The sequence below is a fragment of the Hyaena hyaena genome, unplaced genomic scaffold (assembly GCF_003009895.1).
Source record: "Hyaena hyaena isolate Hyena2069 unplaced genomic scaffold, ASM300989v1 scaffold_1137, whole genome shotgun sequence".
NCBI classification, from domain to species: Eukaryota; Metazoa; Chordata; class Mammalia; order Carnivora; family Hyaenidae; genus Hyaena; species Hyaena hyaena.
The window spans coordinates 283,189-303,823 of NW_024081770.1; the positions used below are offsets into that span (position 1 = coordinate 283,189).

Genomic DNA, 20,635 nt, shown 5'->3' on the forward strand with positions numbered 1-20,635 from the left:
TATTTTCAGTTTAACTCAGAATGTGAAAGGTAGGAGGAGGTAATGCAGGGGTTTTAATAACTACATACCACTTATAATATCTTTAACATGCTGAATTTTTGATTTAGATATATCTTTTTGATATATATCATTCACCTTAACAGCAGCTAAAGATTTTCCTTGGATTTTCAAAATACAAGCACAGTAGGGTCCTAATTTTTAATCTTTTTTTTTTTTTTTTGAAATGACTCTTCTTTCTATCATAATCTGTTCTGAAACTACTTACATGTCATATTTTTGCAGTGGCCATTATATCTTGCATTTATAAAGGGAAAATATCCACCCTCCCGCAAGGCCACTGATATTTATGTAAACTTATCAACAACTTAAAACTTTTTTTTAATCACCATTGCTCTATAATCTTAAAAGATCTTTACAAAATTACCAATAAATTTTGATATAACTATAAAATACAGTATAAAATATTTCTAATGATATGTCTTTTGGCTCTTGTCTTAAAGTGTAAGTAGCCAATCTGCTTGTGTAGGTTGAGCAATTACCATATTTTATTGAGTCTAAGATGCAACTGACTGAAGGAAGCACCTTTATTTTGTGTTCCACTGAGAAATAAAAACAGGCTGTCAATTCAGTATGGCACATAATCAGTGTCAAGATGTTTCCAATTTCGGAAGTGTAAAGGTGTGAAAAAATGTGCATCTCAAAATCAATGAAATATGTCATTTAAATTCTAAACACTTCTTTCACATAAATAAGGCATGATTTAGTCAAGCAAAGAAAACTTTATTTCTGCTACACATAACAACATATTGCTCTAAGAAACAACTATTATATTAGTTTTAGCACTGACGTGTGGATTCAAAAATTCATGTCAACACTTCGTGCTCCCCAGACAAAACAATGGTGTGCACAGACTACCAGGTATATGAAAAAAAAAGCTGTCAACTGTCCACAGGGAGTGCGTCCAGTCACATTTTCAGTCAGTCAGCTGAGGATTATGTCATTATTTAGTCTTTGTTCTGTAGAAAGAACACAACACAAGTATGAAAATCATCACCTGAAAGGAAACAGCTGTTGTATATAGTATTCCTAAAACGTTAGGAATTTCCTGTATTTCAAAATAACCAATGTTATTTGCTTACTTAATCAATGATGCCCCCAAATAAGCAAAACCAAACTTACTCAGAAGGATGATGTAAGCAGGTACTGAATTTCTGGAGGGAAAATGCTGTGAATTAATATAAAATCAGGATGCTCTGAAATACTAAAATATTTATTTTCCTCAAATAGAAAGAGAAACATATTTTGTACATCAAACCTAGCTCAAAATAGAACTCAATTACTTTCAAAGTTGTACTCAGTTTCTTTTCCTATTTCATAGGTGTAGCTCACCTAATCCTAGGCCTATTCCTCAGAGATAAAGGAACCAACCTTTGAGTGGTGCTTGTGTCCTCTTGAAATTAAGGAAACAAATTAAAAAAATGCTCCCCCTCCAAAGGATTTCAATTTTCATGTAAAACTTGGGAAACTCTTCCGTATTATTTTATTGAACCTTAAAATAATATATTTGATATACCAACAAAGGAGGATAATCTCATTGGAGTCCACAGTAAATAGGAAATCTACAGCAAAAATAAATTTAAAAACATTTAAAGCCAATATAACATTATTTCCCACTATTTCCAGCTAATCTGACCCTACTTTATCTTTGGTCTGAATAGGTACAACAGGTCAATAAAGGGGAAATGGACAGATTTATATTTTATGAAGAGTCATGCTGAAGTATATGCACTTCCTATATAATGGGGGGAATGGGATGAAGGTGTGCCACTTTTACAGGGAAAAATGTGGTATGATAAAGCTTCATTCCCACAGTACCAGCTGTCCAAGTTTGTAATATTAAACTTTTAGTTTCTGACCATTTGGATGAGATGACATCTCAAAGATTTCACTGAAATCACCAATGCAAAAGTTTTAGCTCACACTTGCAAAACATTATTTAAAAGACTTGCTGATTCATTTCTCTATTAAGAAAATCAGACCAGGAAGGTGAAGAGATTTGCCCTAGCAGTCAAGTATCAGAGCTAGAATTCCAAGCCAGATCTCATGATTTTTGAGTCTAATATTTTTATATTGTGTAAATAATCACCAGGAAAGGCTCAACCACAAGAATAATTCATATATTTTCCCCATAAGAATTTAATATTATTGTACTTTTTAAGGACAAAGATTCTTTTAATAAAATAATTTTTACCTATATATTAAAATATTCAAAGGCTCAAACACATTTTTGTGTTTGTGCTATTTTTGTGTGTGTGCTATTTTAGAAGACAGCAGTCTAACCAGAATTAAGGTCTTAACATTTTATTTGTAAACATAAAAAAACAGTTTTGTTTGAAGGACTTGCTAAGTCATTTTCACTGGCACTTTAACATTTGTGCATTGTATGGTGAAATGGGAACGGATATTAAAATTAGATAAAATACTAGAAGACATTTCTAAATTAGGATTACTCATAATGGGTCCAAATATTGCCAAATGCCTTCTAGGTAGGAGGAATTCATCACCTGACTTGCTCTATTAGGAGGTCATCAGCACTAAGGCTTGAGACAATCCATTCTGATACTTGCTAGTTGCCATAATTGCTCAGTAAGAAAACTAATGTAGAAAGAAGTTTGCTTTCAAGTCAGTAACTTCAAAGTGAACCTAAAGTGCTTGCCCATTGCTATCATTTGACCAGCAGTGGACTTGGGAAGCCGGTATGTGTGGGAATAGGGAAACGGTCAGCTTCCCCTAAAACTCAGAATTCATTTCCAGAATAATAAAGTGAAAGAGCTGAACATTTCTACTTTAGAGAATTTCTCTCTAAACCATGCAGATGAGAGTTGAATATCACAGAAAACGAAATCTATGTTTGATTTCTGAAAATTAAAGAAATTCATATGGCTGTATGTATCATTATAATAGACAAGAGTTTTTGGTAAATTGTCCAGGTTCTTTTTTTAATGCAAATATGCATATGAGAATACTTTTTGAATGTGTAGTTTTAATGCACGAACTTACAAATTTAAGTCCCCAAAAAAAAACAATATTTAAGTTCAAAAGGTCCAAAAACACATATATTTGACATTGTTTTTTAGGCATTTCACCAGCGATATGTTAAAACGCTGTTAATAAAGGCCATTATACATTAATTTATAACTGAAGACATTAATCCCTCAAGTTAAAAATATCTTTAGAACTATTTCAATTTTAAAGTTACATAAGCATATAGTTAAAAGTCCAATTCTTAACATCAAAGACATTCAAAAACAAAAAAAGCTACTATTTAATTTTCTATATTGAAATCAGATTCTATTTTTTAGAAGGGCAAAAATATTCTCCCAGTAGACATCAAAAACATTCGTTTTAAATTTACAAAATTCAAGTATAAAAAATATACTGTGAAATTAACCTGAGCTGTGGTTTTACAGCCAAGCTTTTCTAAGTCCCAAAGCTTTTAACTGATAGCTTCCAAATCCCTAAAAAGAAACTCTACACATATTCCTCTGGCTATAATATTTTACCAATATGTTTTTAAAATTCAAACTAAAAAGGGCTTACCTCAAGAATCAGTAAGTTCTTTGTCGTTTGTTAGATTCTTCTCTAGGGGAATCTGCCAACATAACTTTAAGTCTGACTCCATTCAGGATCTTTCCATGTAAAGTAGTAATGGCATCATTGGCGCTTATTCTATCTGCATACTTGGCATACCCCACATTTTTTCCTGACACAAGGTACACTTCGATCAGGTTACCAAAACGACTGAAACAAAGTAAAAAAATCAACTGAAATTGATAAAAATACAACTGCTTAGGTCTAAAAATTGGGGTCCATTCTGGACTCCTTTTCCATTCCTCTCCCCACATCCAAACTTCAAACCAATCTTCCTTCTCAAGCATGTTCTCTATAGTCAAGTTCTCATTTCTCACTCAGGTCTCCTTCCTCATTCAGCCGGTCATGATCTTTTCCTTGGAACACTCGAATACATTCCTCCCTTGTTTCTCTGCACTCTATTCCCTAACCTGTCTTCCTAGTGATCTCTCTAAAACACAGATACGATTATTTCCTCCTTAAAATTCCCTTCCAGGGTAAGGACAAACTCCCTAACAGAGTTTGTGAGCCTTTCTTGACATGGGCCTTGTTCTCTCCCGCTTCACCCTCCCTCACAGTCTCTCAAATTCCATATTCTAATGATCTCCTTTCACATTCTCTCCTGCAGAAATAACTATCTGAATGCCCTCCTTTCTTCTCTAGCTAAGTTGTTATCTATCGGGCCTCCATTATACCTTGCTTCTTTAAGACGTCTTCTCAGTCTTAAAGGTAGAAGCGCTTGTCACGTATTTCATTGCTTGTACATTCCTTTTAACACTAACCTCACTAGGCTGTAACAATACCATATTCACTAGGCTGTAATATCCTACTCACTTGTCTGTCTCCTACATGAGATTAGCTCTCACAGGACAAGGACTACCATATCTTATTTACATAATACATTTTGTTTACACAATGTCTCTTGCACATAGCATGGTGACTGCCTGGCACAAAGGAGATGCTCAAGAAATAAACTACATGAGTCAGTTAAATGAACTACTGATATTTTTATGCATTGTTCAATGAGCTTTCTATTTTTTTTTTTTTAATTCGCTAACACTGTTGTAAGGCAAAGAGGAAAAAGACCAAAAAGAAAAGAGTTAAGATTAAAGGAGTTCTATTAAAAAAACAAAAGTAAACAAGTACCTTCCCTTTTTCTATATTTATTATATACTCTTCCTTACAATCAGGTAATTGTTTACTTAATATAATTCTTTTTTTTTCGTTTTATTTTTGAGAGAGAGAGAGACATCACAAGTGGGAGAAGAGCAGAGAGAGAGGGAAACACAGAATTGAAAGGAGGCTCCAGGCTCTGAGCTGTCAGCATAGAGCCCAATGCGGGGCTCGAACCCACAAGCTATGAGATCATGACTTGAGCTGATGGTGGACACTTAACCGACTGAGCCACCCAGGCACCCCTACTCAATATACTTAAGGATCCAACAGAGTGCTGACAAAATAGAAAATGCTTAGTAAACTGTTCAGGTGAAATACTACTACAAAGGGAAAGATATGTAAAAAGAATTTTAGAGCACAGGTCTATACAGATGTATTTCCTACCAAGAGACAAATGATTTGTCCATTTTATGCATGCAACTTTTCAAAACAATACTGTTATATTTTATGTCTTTAAAAGAAAATCAGAAATTCTGTGTGGAGACTTAGGATGTGTAAACAGAAAAGAAGGAAATCATCATATATTGTAAAAGGTGATATAAATAAGGAATTTTTAAACTCCAGAACAAATGATTTCTACCTCATTAAGTATTGGATATAGGAAGCTTCAAGACTGTGAGAGGGCTTAAATTACTGGTTTAAATAAATTATATTATAAAACGTAACTCTGTGGAACTGAAATCTTACCAGAATATATCCTCTAATACATCTAGAGGTAAAGGATGAGGATTAAACACGATAAAAAGTCTTTCTTTCACAGGAGTTTCAGGAGGGGCTTTTTTTTTGCATGATGGAAGTACAACATCTGTTTGGATTTGAGGCAACTGTGATCCAGAATTTCCTCCAAATTGCTGTTGAAGAGTTAGGTACAAAACAAGAAAAAGAAAAACTGCACTTTAAGGATTTTAAAGCCAAGAGCTAAAGCGATATACATATCATGGCTCCTATGTGATCTTTTACTACAGCTCTGAAAATTTTCTTACATAGGTAATAAACAAAGGCCACATTTATTACATACCCTATTGATGTACTATGGACGTTAAATTCTTACCTACTTACCAGAAATTGCTGCTGACTTGGGTTATTCCACACCATGGATGCAAGCTGTGCCGCTACCATCTGCGTTGCCATTTTTCTAAGAAGACTGGAGATAAGAACTGATAATTTACAGAGAACTAGAAATATTCAGTCTCTTACCCGTAACTTGTTTTGTGTGACTTCCTCACCCAAGAGGTCAACTGCTTTCTATTTTTATTCTTTAAGTCATATTATGTCCGCCCAAAGCCCTGCTTCAGACCCTCCTGGAATGGTACTTACTCTGTTGCGTTACTCCCATCATCAATGAAGGAAACACCTATCCGATTCCCAGGAGGGTACTGAAATCCATGTAACTTGTATTTTGCATAAATAGCTGATGCTACATTAAAATACTGAACCACTCCATGACCTAAAACAAAGTAGAGAATCAGGAATTAAAAAGTAAACAGGGAGGGTACCTAAAGCCTGTGTTGCCACAAAAATGAAACAATTCAGAAATATCCTACTATCACACAACCAGTAAATACAGAATCAAATGGGTCAGAAAACAAAGTTCTTTTTATATGTATGTGCAACAGCTGTGTTCCTATAAAGTCCAAACTGGATTTTGTTAAAAATATAAACATGATATTTTAAGGAAAATGAAATGACTAGCATAAGTTCTGTCCAATGAATTTAATTTTAGGATATTGGTGCTTCTTATATTACAGACACATCTAAAACTAACCAGTTTTTCTTAAATTTTATTTCTTTGAAATTCTAAAATTTTCCCTGTCATACTGAGCAGGAAATGAAATGAGGGGAATATACAGTCTGATAAGCATCTACAATCATCTGGCTAGCTACAGTGGTAGAGAAAGGAAAAGTGATATGTATGCAAAACAAAAGGTAGGGAACAGAGGATCTTAGATCAGAAGTCATAGATTTCACATTCCTTTGGAGAGCTTTCAGCTAAGAAAACAGATTTCAATTCAGGAGGATGATGCCGAAGTGGGGTATAATTTTATACCGGAGTCCTTATACAGAAAGCCCAGAAGCTTTTAACACAAACAAAAATTTTCATAATTTATTTATAATACCCACTGTGGGGACATTTAATGTTCCTGTCTAAACCCAAACATCCTAACATTTTAATGAAATTAAAACTCAGAAAGCAAATGAACATATAAAACCAACTCAGACAGAACTTTATATGATGATTCCTCTATCAGCAAAAAAAGTGTTCCAATAACACATATATTTATTTATCAGACACATTCAACCAGAGAAACAATACAGAAGGTAAAGGAACAAATACATTTCAACATAACAAATAAAAGGGAAAGACATAGAGAACAAATAAAATTACACATATCAACGAATGTGCCAGAAAATACAAATTGTGTGCACACAAAATAGTCAGAATGAAGAATGATAGTCTAAGGCTGGTTAAGGTTGGAGATGATCCAAAGTAGGTTCAGATGCAGTCCTGCTAACAGACCAGTGCCGGGTAGAGTACTAGTGAGGATGTGTGAAGTGTGGGTACTACTCCACTCCAAGCCCGTCAGCCCACAAGACCTGACTCACATTCCTACTTACCCTCACACCATGGCACTCTAAAAGCACTAAATCAAGTGTATCTATAGGACTGGTACAGATGCAGGTATGACTTCTCTGTATCTCCTTACCTCAAATTCTTTAAAAGAAACTGACAAGCCCAGACTTACTGAGTGCATAGATGTGCCAGGACTTGCATTAGGTATTCTACATATAGCATTTATTTCTAATTCTTATCTAACCCTGGTACAGATGGTTATTAATACTCCTCTTTTACATATGAAGAAAGAAAGGCTCAGACAGGATAAGCAATTTGCCAAGGTCTCAGAGCTACGTGCCAGTATTGGGATTTGCACCTGACTCAGGTGCAAAATGGAATGCCAACCATTTTCCATTGTGCCACAATGACTCCATGTCTTAAAAAAGAAAAAAAAAACCTTAAAAATTACAAAGATGGTTAAGTCAACACCAGATATCAGGTTTAACCAATTAACTAGGTAAGAAGTTCAAATGGCTGATAGTAGATAGAGCCTTCCTTCAATTAAGACTAGGAAAAAACAGAGAGAGAAATAGAGCGATTAAATACTTAAAATGAAGGGAAGGAGTTTTTTTTTTTATTTTATAGGTATAAGGTCAAAAAAAAAAAAAGAGAGAGAGAGAGACTTAGGGATGAGGAGGAAACTTTAAGGGTTTTATAACTTTGCCCAGCATTAGTCAGCACTACAAAGTCTCCATCCTCAGGTATTGTGGCTATATAAATGGGAACAGAGAATGCTCTATTTTATGAGAATTAAAATAAAAATAAATAAATAAATAAATAAATAAATGCCTTTGCTTAAAGGAGCTATATTCCCAGGGGGTTATTTATTAAGGTATCACTGCATTTGAAAATTTAAACTGGAAAAAGGAAACATAAAGTCATCAAACAAAGAGTATCTGACATAAAAAGTACCACTGGAGAAAAGACATTTTATCAAAATACAGTATATTAAAAAATAATAGACATTATTTTACCATAATTAGAATAAGGATCTCGTTGAACTTCACAGTATTCCAATCCTGGTACTATATCAAAAATACTGAAAAGCTGCTCTTCAGTGAAAGGAACTCTTGATACAACTGACAGGCGTTTGGAGATAGCTTCTTGGCCTCTGTTGTCATTCTTGTCAAAACTTGAAAATTCAGGTTGTTGTTCTCCAACAATATAAAAAAAGTATATCTTTAAATTTCTATACAATCGAGAATTCATTTAACATTTAGGTACTAGACAGGAAGCTGAACTGTCATTAAGTCCACTGCATTGTACCAAGGACCTGCGTTTTGTAGTATGCTCTTGGTCATTAGCACTATCAGAAGGGGCCGATGGTGAGGAAACAGACAACTCTTCCCACTCCTGTACCTTTGACACAGAAATTTAAGTAGAAATGTGTAGTCTAACTTCACAGGAATACGTTTAGTGTGCAAAACTACAAAATATGGCAAGCGTTTCACCTAATAGAGAGTTATGCCAAATAGCATTTACGGGCCTTATTTTTTGTCACTTATTTTCCCCTTCATCTGGCTTCTACTTTTGTCATTCCTCTCCTTTCTCTAGCCCTAATTTTAACGCAGCAGTATCTTAGAGATAAAAATCTTAGGAATCATTCTCAGGAGATAGAAGTAGATGTCTTTCATACTTTTTGGTCGGCTACACAGAGGCAGAAGCTCACTCAAAAAAGTGGCAGTGACATAGTTTAGTATCCAAATACATAAGCACAGAAAACTACAACTGGAAATCAGTTAAACAAATGTTATACCTTAAGGACATAAGGAGTCATGACAAACTTCTCAAAAAAACCCTACTACATTAATTTTAACTCACTGAGATTTACAGACTACTGATAAAAGAATATTTTATATAATCCAAATCGGGCTGTATATACTACTTATACTATTAAAATAAAGAATAGCTTACTCACCAAATGGAAACATATTTACTCTAGGTTCATGCCCCAATGTCTCCTGCCTCATGTTACTATAATAGTCTTGTTCGGAAGATTCAGATGCTTTATTTTTAGGTTCAGCCAAGATTGCCCTAAAACCTGAAAAAAGAACCCATGACTTTCAAACTTGATAGCAAATTTAACAGGCCTGCAAATATACATTATTGCTAGTGCTTTACTTAGCTTTGTGACTCCAATTGCATAAAACAAAATCAATATGAAGGCCATCTGCACCAGACCTACTTCTTCTCTTTTTCGAAGATGACAAAGATTAAATAAAAAGAGCAAGCATCCCAAATTATGGATCAACGCAGACATGCAAGATCAGCAAGTCTATTCCATCCTTCTCGATCTCCCCCTGCTACAAAGTAACAGCATTGTTGACTCTCCCTCGGTCAACATCAAATTTCTACAGGGCTTTTCACATCCAACCTGTCAGCAAGATTCTTCCTTTGAAATATAGTTAGAAGATGTTATATTTTACTCCAATTTCCTTTTATTTCTAAGTTAGATTTCCTCAATTAATTACAACAACTCTTTGACTGGTCTCTCTGCCTCTGGTTTTAAGTATGGGTTCAAGGATGAGCTTCAAAAGGTGGGAAGGCTCCATGAGCCCTCTGAAACTTTAAACAAAATGTTTAAATATGTGCACATGGGCATATTTCAAGGGAGAAGGTTTGTAGCTTCAATCATATTATTCACTGGCTCCAAAAAAGATAAAACTAGCCACCTTGAATTCTTTCTCTGGAAATCCATCCTTGATACTGTACTTAGATCAACTGTCCAAAAATAGTTATTTTTCTCCTTTTAAAACAATCTACGAGGGAATCCTAACGTGGACCAAGTTCAAACTCTTCATGATCTCTCATGTATGGTGCCAATGCACTTAGTTAACCTTGTCTCCCAATTTCTCAACAATATTACGCTTTATTCAGACTGTTGCCTTCACAGCATTAAGCAAAGATATGTTTGTTTCTAGCTCTAGACCTCTGCAAACACTGTTCTCACCTTCTGTCCTGCCTCATTTACACCAGATGTAAATCTTACCTCTAGATGTATTCTCGTGCTCTCAGTGCACTTGTTTTTCACCACCGATGGACCACAGTACACAGTTTAAACATTTCCTCATTTAGCAAATTTTTATTGAGTCTATTATAAATGGCAGTATCTTTTATAGAAATCTCAATAAATCTTTACTGTGGGCCTACAACTGTACTATGTACTAGGAATGATAGAAAAAGGAACATAAAACATATTCCTTGCTTTCAAAAAACATTAAAAAAAATTCTCCTAATATTCTTTAACCATTTTTTGCCTATTAGATGTTGGCTACCCAATATAATTAAACTCCTTAAAAGCTTTATGTATTCCCTTTGTATCTCTTTACTTAACATATTGCCAAGTATATCATAGGTACTCAGTTAATGCCCGCTGACTGAGAAATTTAGAAGGATCTGAGAGAAAATTTTGGTATGTACCTTAGGTTTATCTAAGAATTCTATTGATTAGCAGTAATTCTTCAGTACATATACATCCTTATAATATCCTCAAGCCTACAAAGTACTGATCATTTCTAAAGGTCAATATAACTAGAAGTATGACAATAAAGCCTCTTTTTCTTGGCTTCTTTAAAATTCTTATTCTTCATTATGTACACCAGCAACAGCAAAAGAGCCAGTTAATTTCTTTCTAGCTTGAAATTAACCTAGTATATATTTATTTACCTATATGGGCATATATTACACTAAATCCTATCCTTAACCTATGTGTTTACTAGTAAACTTAATTTTAATTAGCGTTTAGGTTAAATATGAACAAATATTACAGAAAACTTGAGTTTTTTCAATATAAAGAAAAACAATTTTTTAAAAAAAGCCTGAAAGGGTAAGTCAGTTTTTTAATACTTAAAATTTTTAAATATTAAAATAAACCCCCAACCTATAGAAATAATAACCAAAATATGGTAACAGTATTTTCACTTATTAAATTAATGTAGTTGCCCATATCCTTCTTCAAGACAGTGCCTCAATGAAAGCTTAATCATAGCCCCCAAATAATTTTCATCTCAGGTATACACATTTAAACCCCCATTGCTAGGATTAAATAAGCAGACATGGTTATTAGCAAAAGCAGTATTAGATTCAGTTATTTAGAATAATTGTTTTAAGAAAGTCTTCAACATGTTAAATGAACACATCCTTACTTCGATCACAGTTTTCTATTGCTTGGGCAGCTTGTGATGGTTTTAAGTATCGAACATACCCCAAGCCTTTACTTTCTCCAGTTACTTTATTCTTAATAATGCTGCAATATTCGATATCTCCATATACCTATGAGAGTTAAAAGAAATGATCTTAGAGGAGTCAAAACCAATAACTTAACAGATTATTTCAGAACTTAAAATTTGTTTATTTGCACCCTTTATTTAGCAAAACTAGAAATCAGAATTAGAATTTATAGCCATTTTTAATAATGGAATCAAACTGTTACAACTAATGAGGCATTAGAAAAAGAACCATAATAATAATACAAACAAATCATAACAATCAAAATTATGATGATTTTCATTTTCTGAGCATTTGCTTTACATATATTACCTTATTGTTAACAATAATCCTTTAAGGGTATGTATATATGTGTGTGTGTTTATGTTTGTGTGTATATAGTATATAATCTATTTCACAGAAAAGGAAACTGGGTCTCAGAGAAATCAAATAACTTACCTAAGTTATGGAGGGAGAGTCAGAATGTATACATGGTTTGGAAAGTTCCAAAGTCTTTCTCAGTGGTGATTATAAGCTAGAATTGAACCTTCCATATTCAAACTCTGGCTTAGTCCCTTATTAACTGGGCAGCTTAGTTATCCTCTCTGAGCCCATCCCTTATCTCTTAAATGGGGCTAATAGCTGTATCTACCTCAGAGGGTTATTTTAAGAGTTCAATGAACTAACAGACCTAAAGTACTTATACAGAGTCTGGGACAACTAAACATTAGTTATAGTTGTCTGCCTTCTAACATAACTGATTGTGTGTTCTTATGAAGAGAAGCATCTCAAAGTATATCACTAAAATACACAGGTTTACTCAATCAATTCTCTATGTAAAAAATATGGGTAAAAGTTTACTTTTAATGTTGGGAGAAATATGGGATATAAATTCTTAGTGTTTATTTTTTAAAAATATTTATTTATTTTTGGGAGAGAGAGAAAATATGTGAGCAGGGGAGGGGCAGAGACTATTTCAATCCCAAGCAGGCTCTGCACCATCAGCACAGAGTTCCAGACAGGGCTTGGATACCACCAACCACGAGATTATGACCTGAGCCTAAATCAAGAGCAGGATGCTTAAGCAACTGAGCTGCTCAGGTGCTCTGTTAGTGTTTATCATATTTTCATAAAATTCTCATGCACCCAATTAGCAACTTAATCATTATTCATTTGTATAAAAATGTCATGTTTATTTGCTCAGAAAAAGATAAAAATTTACTTTTTACTACTTTCTTTTCTTTCTTACTTGTTGCTCACCTAATTCATAGTACTGGGAAAATTAGTAGAAAATTGATAAAAAATTACAACTCATAACAATTTGAGAATTGCTTTTTAGTAATTTTTAGTGAAAGTATATCATCACATATAAAAGTCAATGGCTAAAAAGAGATTTAAAATTATCTTCACTCCCTCTCTCTCTGACCCTCCCCTACTCATGCTGTCTCTCTCTCTCTCTCTCTCTCAGAAATAAATAAAACATTCAAAAAGTTAAAAAAAAAAAAGGGGGCAGGCGCCTGGGTGGCTCAGTCAGTTAAGCGTCCGACTTCAGCTCAGGTCGTGACCTCACGGTTTGTGGGTTCCGGCCCCGCGTTGGGCTCTGTGCTGACAGCTAGCTCAGAGCCTGGAGCCTACTTCAGATTCTGTGTCTCCCTCTCTCTCTGACCCTCCCCTGCTCATGCTGCCTCTCTCTCTTTCTCAGAAATAAATAAAACACTAAAAAAAGTTTTTTTAAATTATCTTCAAATTTCACTTACTATCTAGTCATTACTATAGCTCTTGCTATATTGTTCAGAGCTGTAGATTTTTTTCTTTAAATATAACTCCTTCAAAGGCGTAACTTTAGGACAAAAATTCTGTAAAAGATGAGCCTTTCTGTGAATAAGTACAAGATTAACATGCCATAGGCTTTATATATAGATAGATAATAGAGTTCACACACTCAGGCTTGCTTGACTTACCCCCTACACAAGAGCAGCAGAGTAGTAAGAGGGTGCTTTGAAATTGTAAAGACGAAGAGCAGACTCTGGATTCAGACAGCCTGGGTTTAAATCTTGGTTCACCACCTACTACGTTGTGACCTAACTTAAAATTCTGGGCTTTATAGTTCATTTTCCTGAATCTGTGTGTTCATTATATCAGGGGAAACATCATTAATATTTTCCAGTTTTCATGTTTTTTAAAAAGTTAATTTATTATAGGTTTACTATTTTAAAACTAGATTAAACAAATGACTTAGAAATAGTTATTTAATTCTCCATCACCAACGTAATACTCTAACACTTAAGATTTAGTAACCATACAAGTAATCTAGGATTGTTAAGTTATCATAGATGCCAGCTGATTAAAAAAGTACCTTAAATTTTTCCCTCAAATCTTCTTCTGTGTAGGACTTTGGTATCATGACAAATATTCTTGTAAGTTCTTCATCTTCAACATCTCGGTGACTTCCAGATGATCTGGACTGAGCAATGAAAACCTAAGCAACAAACAGAATCCAAAAAATAATGTAAAAAATATCAGTTAACTATTTTCCTATTCCTGAAATAATTACTTCATTATTAGTATGAGATTCATGCTAGGTTAAACACAATGTAATAGGGTCTTGTCAAGACGTTTTTTTTTTTTTTTTTACAAATAGTTTATTGTCAAATTAGTTTCCACATAACACCCAGTGCTCATCCCCACAAGTGCCCTCCTCCATGCCCATCCCCCCTCCCCCCCACATCCATCAGTCCTCAGTTTTTGTCAGCATTCAAGAGTCTCTCATGGTTTGCCTCTCTCCCTTTCCCCCACCGTTTCCGCCCTCAAGAAGTTTTTTTAAATCAATTTTTACCAAAGTGACTTCGTATATGAGATAGTACCAATGTCTGCACTGTTTTTTCCAAGGGTATTTTTACTTTTGCATTTTTGTTTACCAAGGGCGAGCCAGTGCACTAAAAAAGAATAAGTACTCTGCAGCTGCTGTGTACAATTTTCAATAGATCTCAGTTACATAGCTGATTAACAGTGTTCTTGAAATATTATGTATCTTTGCTGATTTTGTTTATTGTTCTATCATATACTACCAGAGGAGTTTAAATATCTGATTGCGAATTTATCTTTCTCCTTCAGGTTCCACCAATCATGCTTAATGTATTTTGAAGCTGTATTACTGGTTGCATAAACATTTGAGATTGTTAGGTACTTTTGATGGATATTTTTATTTCTAGGAAATTATCCTATCTCTGTTAATATTCCTTGTGTTGATGACCATTTTGTACAACATCACACCTTTTACTTTTTTTTTTTTTTAACCTTCTATCCTTTTACTTTCAATTGCTTTGTATCCCTTGTACATAGTATTTATCTTGGTCTTTTTTTCTTTTTTTCCAATTCCTGATAATCTCTGCCTTTTAACTGGCATGTCTAGTCTACTAGTATTTAATGTAATTATTGGCATAGTTGAGCTTAAATCTAAGATGTCTTATTTTTAATTGTTTTCTTTCTAATATTTACCTTTAAGAAAAGGTAATATAACCATATTCTGGATTGCCTCAGTGACCATACAAATGATTTATGTGAGTAAGAAAATGCACAGGCTCCATCTTCTACTATTAGCAATTTAGTTTTACTGAAACATCACCTGTGACATTGGACTACTTGGATTATTATTAGTACTTGGATTATGACATTAGATTATTATTTTATAAAACTGTTTTGGTTTTATATTATCCTAGAGGAATTTTAAAATCTCTAACTAGGATTGTGGATTTGTTTATAGAGCTAGAAGGACAAAAACTTTAATGACTAGTTTTGTTTTTTATAACTTGAAGACATGTTAATAAAATTAATATAGATCACCACAAGCCCTTAGGGCTTCTTTTTTCTTCTACTTTAAAGGGGGAGCTGTATATGAATTGAATATGAGAAAACATGAGCTTATGGAATTTTAGAGCAGGAGGCAGCAACCAAAAGGATAGAAAACCTAAAAGCCAGAAGACTTTAGAAGCACTAAAGCATAAAGTACTCTGCTTGGAAAACAGCTCTCACAGAGGTATAGGGCCTTGTTTACAAAATATAGCTAGAGACATATTCCTAGATAGAGTCTACTGTTACTCCTTCAATAAACTTACACTATGTGTCAAGCAGTGTATGAGGTATTAGTAACAGAATATTAATATAGAAATGACCCACTAGGAAGTCTAGTGGATGTATCAGTAATGAATGATCAATAGAAAAATAAAATCGGAAACCTTTAAGAATATGGGAAGACACGGGGGGGCGGGGAGGGGAGAATCTCAAGTAAGATTTGAGACTGAAGGTTTCATCAAATCACAAATTCCTAAATTTTAGAAGACTGGAGTGTTTCAAATTTCCGTTAAGGCAAGCAGTGTCTGAGCAGAACACATGTAAAATAATTAACCACTTAATGGATGATTTCTTCCAAGATTTTACGTTCAGACTACAGGCTCTAAAGAGACATTCTTGCAAAGCTAAAAACTAAGACTTTTCTACTTTTTAGGTTTACCCCTTTCCTCCAGATAATCCAGTTGGTCACAAAATAACTCTTACTCAGCCATCTATTCTGGTGTAGGCCTAGGCCTATAATTACTTGTCTTAAAGATTCTTTGGAACTTTGCAAAAGCAAACTACATGAGAAAAGTTGAAGCTGTGTTAATTTAACTGGAAATACAGAAAACAACAACCACATGTTAACAACAAACAAAAAACTACATTCCAGGGGGGCGACAGACCAAGCTAAAGAATGAACTTAGTCTAGCTAGGCCCTGTAGTGCAACAACTCTCAGTCGGGAATGGAGTGGACCAAAAAGTGAAAAACAGAGAACTTAAACTTTAATTATCTTGGGGAATAACTTCTCTGTGGCTAAAAACGAGGAAATATTTTGGTGTTGGGACTTTTACTTCTCTGGTAGGAATTTAATCAAGGAAAGAGGATTCTGTAGGTTTCAGATTTGGGGGATCTTTTTGGGTTACCCACAGATCTCTGTGGTTATCTACAGAAAGTATAAAAACTCTGTTAATTTAATTGGAAGGAGATAAAAATTAAATCAATCTGGGGAGTCAACAAACCACAGATTATTGTTTTTCGATAGCCCATGATCTAAGAATTGTTTTTACAATTTTAAAGGGCTATTAAAAACAAAGAATATGTGACAGAGACTGCATGTGGTCACAAAGCCTAAAATATTTACTATCCGTCCTTTCACAGAAAAAGTTTGCCAATAGTTGATCTAGTATGTGCTGTGGCCTTACAATTCATTTATCTGTTTTGCTCCATTTCAGAGGGCTGGGGAGGTGGAAGTAAAGGGAATGTTTATGGTCTACTGTATTGCTGGTATATTCCTATGCTCCTTCTCTTTTGTGGATGGAGGCATAGGGAAGACCTCCAGAGACTGACTCTCTCTCTGTCTTCCATTCATTAAAGTCACTATTAATAGTATTCTCATCAGTTCTCTATAGTACATGGAAAAAAAAAATTATGGAAGGCTCCAACATAATTACATATAATAGCAACTACTTCTACAGGGCAGGGGAGGGTACAGTTTAAGCGACTGTCAGAGCCTCAGAACTGGGTCCTGAACTGAGTCCACAGCCAGTAACGAAGGACATTTTGTCTACTAATGACCACCAGGATATATTGGGGGGAGGGGTCTACCCTCTGCAGAGCATTGTGCTAAAAACGTAGATTAAAATAAATAACCAAAATCATCCTTCCTGCCACCTGTCAGTTTTGTTAATTTTACACAAGTTTGGGAACTCAATATAAAGACCTCCAGGGTGAACTATGAGCATTCAAAGAAACATTTAATAATCGTGCCACTACACTGCCATCACAATGATCTGGCTCTTCTTAAGGCAGTTTATTTTGGGTTGCTTTCAAAGAAAAGTGGCAGTTACAAAGCGTATGCCATCAATACTTTGGCAAAGAGGGCTTGGTTAAAATGATTTTTTTTAAATGTTTTATTTATTTCTAGGAGAGAGAGAGACAGCGTGAACAGGGGAGGGTCAGAGAGAGAGGGAGTCACAGACTGAAACAGGCTCCAGGCTCTGAGACGGCAGCCAGCACAGAGCCCGACGCGGGGCCCGAACCCACGAACCGCGAGATCATGACCTAAGCGAAAGTCGGTCGCTTAACAGACTAAGCCACCCAGGCGCCCCTAAAATGATTTTTAAAATCACAACGATGTGACAAATATACAACAGCAGCAGCTTTAGTCACCTTCACTCAAATATTAGAAAGATGCATACTTTGGTCTGGCACTGGGAAAACGCCCCATGCCAGAGACGTCAGTTTAACGCACGGTTACCAAGTTGCTAAACTCCGTACCAACCTGAGGAAAAGGAAACAAATCTGTTTTCATACATGGTAAACAGGTTTCTGAGAGGTGGGCCTTGGAAGCCAGAGCTCTGGATTAGAAACGGCGGGAGTGCGGGGAGGCCCGGTCACCGCAGCTCTGCAGCCCAAGTCTGGGCTGATGTTCCGCCCGCACCCGGGTGCTGCCTGGCGGGCCGAGCGGCTCGAGAAACCCTGTGCCGCACACCATCCGCCCCTCCTCCCGCTCCCGGAATGCCAGGTGCCGCCCACTCCGCGCCAGGGAGCGGATGTACTACCTCGACCCCACCTGACACGGCTTTGGGGGCAGGAAGGCCCATTCCCTCCCACTCCCGCGGGCATCCCAACCCGGGCACCTGCACCTTGATGGGCTTGGTGTCGTTGGGGCTGAGGCACTGGCCGTGCATCTCCTCCATTGCCCTGCAGGCCTGCGAGCTGCGGGCAAACTTGACGAAGGCGATGCCCTTGGACTCCTTGGTGTGCTTATCCCGCACCACCCAGATGTCCTGGATCTCGCCGAAGGGCGAGAAGCGCTCCCTAAGTACCGACTCGGGCGTGTACTTGCTGATCACCAGGAAGATGCGGCTGTTGGGGGGCTCGTCCAGGCTATCCACGCCCGGGCGGAAGCCTCCGCCGCTCGCACAGCTGCCTGCTTCGTCCATGGTGCTCCACCTGGCGCGGGAGCCAGGCCCGGGTCCGCTTCAGTTCTCCTCTCTTCCGCCGCGCCCGCCACCACAGTGGCCGCACACCCAGCCGTTGCAGGTCGGGGGCCCCGCTTCCGGAAGACGCAGGGGTCTGGCGCCCGGCGCTGTCCGGCCGCGCAGCGTGCCAGCTTCCGGGAAACGGCCTCCAGCGCCCCCTAGCGTCTCGGGGTGGGGGAGGCCCACCCAGTCACTCTAGGAGTCCGGTTCCGAGAAACGAGGCTCAAGCGTCAGGTGTGCAATCCTCATTCTCTGTGGCCAGAACAGGCCCGTCTGGTGCACAGGCCTCCCAGCGCTGGAGGCCAAGCATTCTTCCTCTAAAACTGGCTATTTAGGTCATAAACTCAATAGACGACCACTATAGGATAACGTGAGAAACCATATAGTCTTAGAGCTAAAAAGAACCTTTGAGATCATCCAATCCCAGCCTCATTTGTTGAGAAAATCGAGATGAAAACATGGAAGCCCTTGGACTACCAAAGACTGTAGAAATACAAATAAGAGAGCCCAAACCAGAACCAATCTGCTGATGTGCTCGGCTCCCATAAGCCTTGGGGATTTGAGGGCTGAAAAGGTGCACTGCTCCACTGTAGGACGAAGAGAAATCTGAATGGCAAACAAAGTGGGAATGCTACTGATTTCTAAGACTTCTTGTTAAAGGGACTTGACAAGACGTCAGCGGAAAACTAGAAGAAATCTAGAAACAAGAACAGGATTTCTTCATTCTTACTTGGAATGAAGTAAAAAGAATGAACCAGAAGATGGTCCAGGAGCAGAGCTCTTTGAATGTTCAAGAATGCAAAATAATGTCAGCTTGTTTTAAATGGTTTTGCCACTGAATTGTGAATATAAAGTTACTTCATATTTCCAACTTCAGTTTCCTCAATTGCAAGTAGAAATAATATTACCTATTACATGATGTTGTTGTTAAACTCAATTAATTTATCCTTTTATTTAAGCACCAAATATTTTTCATTGTTTACTATGTGTTGGATACTGTGCTATACTCAAGTGATATAGTATTAAATAAATTGATTATTCTTCTTCGTTTATGAAGTTTACAGTTTGGGCTTGTATAGTAAGGATTTTATAGTTAGGGATAAAATGAAATAATATGTGTACAATGGCACAATAGAGATTAAGTTTTTTGTTCCCTTTGACTAGGGTTTCCACTTCCCCACTCGATATTGTATACTTGTATGATAGCAATTAAGAGTCAGGGGTTGTGGGTTCTTACTCTGCTTTAGACAAGATTATGACAATTTCTCCTTGTATTAAATCTTGTATCTTTAAAATGAGGACTTTGTTTACCCAGAAGTTTAGTAAGTAGAGGAAATATCTTGTTTTAACTTTCCACTTCTCTTTATCTTACCCAGACCAAAGTGAATGAAAACAATTGTAGTAATGTTACTAATTGATGACTGAATCTGCAGATTCTAGCAACACTATTTGCACACCACTGCCATCTAGTGGAAAAATGTATAATTTTCTTAACTGCATTGACTGCGCAATTTTTATTCTTTGTAATACAAAATTACTGATTAGTATCCTGAAAATTTTGAGACTGATAATTAAAGCAGTTACTTTTTCCTTAAAGAAGAGATAAACAATTGCATAAAACAAAACGAGGAACAGAAATATTGGCAAATGCTAAGAAAGCAAAATTTCTTTATCACTCAATCACGTGAAATAACCACATATGCAAGGAAAATAAGAAATTTACCTTATTTTTTTAAATTTAGGTTTGTTTTTTTTAAGTAATCACTATACCCAGAATGGAGCTCGATCCCATAACCCCTAAATCAAGAGTCCTATAGGCTTCTGACCAAGCCAGCCAGGTGCCCTGAAATTTACTTTCTTTATGACTTATCATTTTATTTTAAACAGCTTCCTTGAGATATTCATGCATCATGCAATTCACCCACTTAAAATGTTCAATTAAATGGGTTTTAGTATGGTCACAGCATTGTG

At 36.2% G+C, this 20,635-nt stretch overlaps 1 protein-coding gene across 7 annotated transcripts; it reads right to left on the reverse strand.

Annotated features, from left to right (window-relative positions):
* Window positions 1–759: 759 nt before the first annotated feature.
* Window positions 760–18,850, reverse strand: RBM45 (RNA binding motif protein 45). Of its 7 annotated transcripts, none has more exons than XR_005526502.1 (11): window positions 18,320–18,850; window positions 13,983–14,105; window positions 11,566–11,692; window positions 9,339–9,461; window positions 8,395–8,580; window positions 6,124–6,253; window positions 5,866–5,950; window positions 5,494–5,657; window positions 3,601–3,801; window positions 1,180–1,225; window positions 760–1,016 (listed from the first exon to the last, which is right to left on the reverse strand). XR_005526502.1 is itself a non-coding variant. In XM_039222471.1 (11 exons), the coding sequence occupies exons 1-9, from the start codon at window positions 18,623–18,625 to the stop codon at window positions 3,609–3,611; spliced, it is 1,437 nt and encodes a 478-aa protein (XP_039078402.1). In that variant the 5' UTR covers window positions 18,626–18,850; the 3' UTR covers window positions 760–1,016; window positions 1,180–1,211; window positions 3,601–3,608. The 7 variants fall into 7 exon arrangements, 6 of the variants coding, with proteins under 6 accessions (XP_039078402.1, XP_039078401.1, XP_039078404.1 ...); XM_039222471.1 differs by having other exon boundaries at window positions 1,180–1,211; XM_039222470.1 differs by lacking the exon at window positions 1,180–1,225 and having other exon boundaries at window positions 18,320–18,849.
* Between the last annotated feature and the right edge of the window lie 1,785 nt (window positions 18,851–20,635).

Coding starts and splice junctions, on each gene's coding strand:
- RBM45 (XM_039222471.1), bottom strand. CDS start 18,625: ATGGACGAAGCAGGCAGCTGTGCGAGCGGCGGAGGCTTCCGCCCGGGC. Junction 11,693..13,982: donor ATTTGAGGGAAAAATTTAAG/GTACTTTTTTAA, acceptor TAACTCTCATAG/GTATATGGAGATATCGAATA. Junction 5,658..5,865: donor CAAGTCAGCAGCAATTTCTG/GTAAGTAGGTAA, acceptor ACTCTTCAACAG/CAATTTGGAGGAAATTCTGG.